Source organism: Stomoxys calcitrans, chromosome 3 (assembly GCF_963082655.1).
Source record: "Stomoxys calcitrans chromosome 3, idStoCalc2.1, whole genome shotgun sequence".
NCBI lineage: Eukaryota > Metazoa > Arthropoda > Insecta > Diptera > Muscidae > Stomoxys > Stomoxys calcitrans.
The window spans coordinates 91,824,957-91,826,942 of record NC_081554.1 but is presented as its reverse complement, the minus strand read 5'-3'; the positions used below and the strand labels follow the sequence as shown (position 1 = coordinate 91,826,942).

The window sequence follows — 1,986 nt, the reverse complement described above, 5'->3', positions numbered from 1 at the left end:
GGATGAGAATTGAGCTCTCTAGAAGCTCAAGAACTCAAGATCCCAGATCGGTTTATATGGCAGCTATATCAGGGTACGGACTGATTTTGACCATACTTCGCATAAATGTTGGAAGCGATACCAAAACACCACGTGCAAAATTACAGCCAAATCGGATAGGAATTGTGCCTTCTAAAAGCTTAAGAATTCAAGACCTAAGAACGGTTTATATAGCAGCTATATCAGGTTATGAGCCGATACAACCTTCGCACAGTTGTTGGAAGTGATATCAAAACACTATGTGCAAAATTTCAGTCAAATTGGATGAGAATTGCGCCCTCTAGAGGCTCAAGAAGTCAAGACCCAAGATCGGTTTATACTTTATGGGGTCTTAGACGCATATTTCGAGGTGTTACAAACAGAATGTCGAAATTAGTATACTCCCATCCTATGGTCGAGGGTATAAAAAAGAATCTGTGCAAAGTTTCAACTCAATATCTCTATTTTTAAAGACGGTAGCGTGATTTCAACAGACAGACGGACGGACATGGCTAGATCGTCTTAGATTTTTACGCTGATCAAGAATACTTTATATGGTCGGAAATGGATATTTCGACCATATAAAGTATTTTTATACCCACCTTCATTCGGTGGTGGGTATAAAAAATATTTAGCAACTCTAGTAACAACAATGCCCGATTGCTAAGCAACAATTTATAATTCTGTTGTTTTGAACTAACAAACAGACAAGAAAACATTTTAATACACAAAAAATAAACATTATTAATTCCTGAAAATTAAACAACAAACCAAAACTCCTCCCGTACACTAATTGCCAAAAACAAAACAACTACTAAGAAAATACAAAACATGTTAAGAGTGCGCAATTATTCCTATGCACCACATTTGCAAAGAGAAGGACGTTTGATTTGCCCCTTGCCCTCGCCACCAAAAGTTGATTCGAATGGTGAATGGCATGCGAATTTAAAGCCCTGTGAACGTCTATTCTATCATCAAACATTGGCTTCCGCTCGTGCCAGCAAACGTTTCGTTGCCACTTCGCAGATACCTAAGGACTCCTTGGATTTCAAGCTGCAGTCACGTTATATACATTCTAGGGAGATTTTTCCTGAATTGATCGATTATGTACTGCAGCCAGAGACGTGCTGTCAAATGCCGCAAACATTCAGGGTACTTAGAAATACCATCGACATAAAATTACCGAAACCTGAGAAAAATGGGCATCCATTGAAAATAGGTAAGTTTTTCATTCGAAAATTACGATTAGAGTTTTTCCTGTTTTAATCCTTTTGGTTTGTATCTTTGTGATTAAGGCGGCTTGAAGGAGAAGATATCACCCCACAGTGTAAAGTTAATAAACAGTGGACCTCATACACAGATGGTCAATAATGGTTATTCTCGTCAACCGGCAGATGGCAATTTCTTCCGTTACTAATGCTTCAAGGACTTGTTTTTGTTTTGGCAAACAAATTTACTCTCTTTTTCCTAATAAAAATTTTTGCGAGTGATTTGACGGTACAAAATTTGTTTCGTTTGTTGGAATAATCATTTAAGGACAATTTTCTAGAAATTTTTGAATGGTGTTCTGGAGTATCGTAGATGATTGAGGGGATGGGGAATACGAAGAAACGGTTCTGAGTGCCTTTAACTTGGCAAAGCTCAATCTAGAATTCTCCTCTCCTCCAACCTCACCGGTGGTGACAACTTGTAAAGCTGCCATTCCCTGAACCGATTTTTACGTAGCATTTTCCTTTAGGCTAAAAAAGTGATATGGTAAAAATTTCGTGATGATTGGATAACAAATACGACCTCCATCCTGATTACAAAAACGAGACAGACGGACAAACGATATGGAAAGAGAACACGGACCGACCGACCATAACAAGATAAATTAAGTATGGTCGGAACTAGACGTTTAAAACCAGAAACTCGATTTTGATTTCCAGTATTGTATCCCCACTTAAGTGCCGCAGTCTGTTAGCCGCG

At 38.5% G+C, this 1,986-nt stretch overlaps 1 protein-coding gene across 1 annotated transcript; it reads left to right on the top strand.

Moving 5' to 3' along the window:
- The first annotated feature begins 717 nt into the window (after window positions 1-717).
- Window positions 718-1,523, top strand: LOC106090849 (cilia- and flagella-associated protein 276). Its single transcript, XM_013257182.2, has 2 exons — window positions 718-1,237; window positions 1,314-1,523. Exons 1-2 carry the CDS (start codon window positions 850-852, stop codon window positions 1,433-1,435), a joined length of 510 nt encoding a protein of 169 aa, XP_013112636.1. The 5' UTR covers window positions 718-849; the 3' UTR covers window positions 1,436-1,523.
- The last annotated feature ends 463 nt before the right edge of the window (window positions 1,524-1,986 follow it).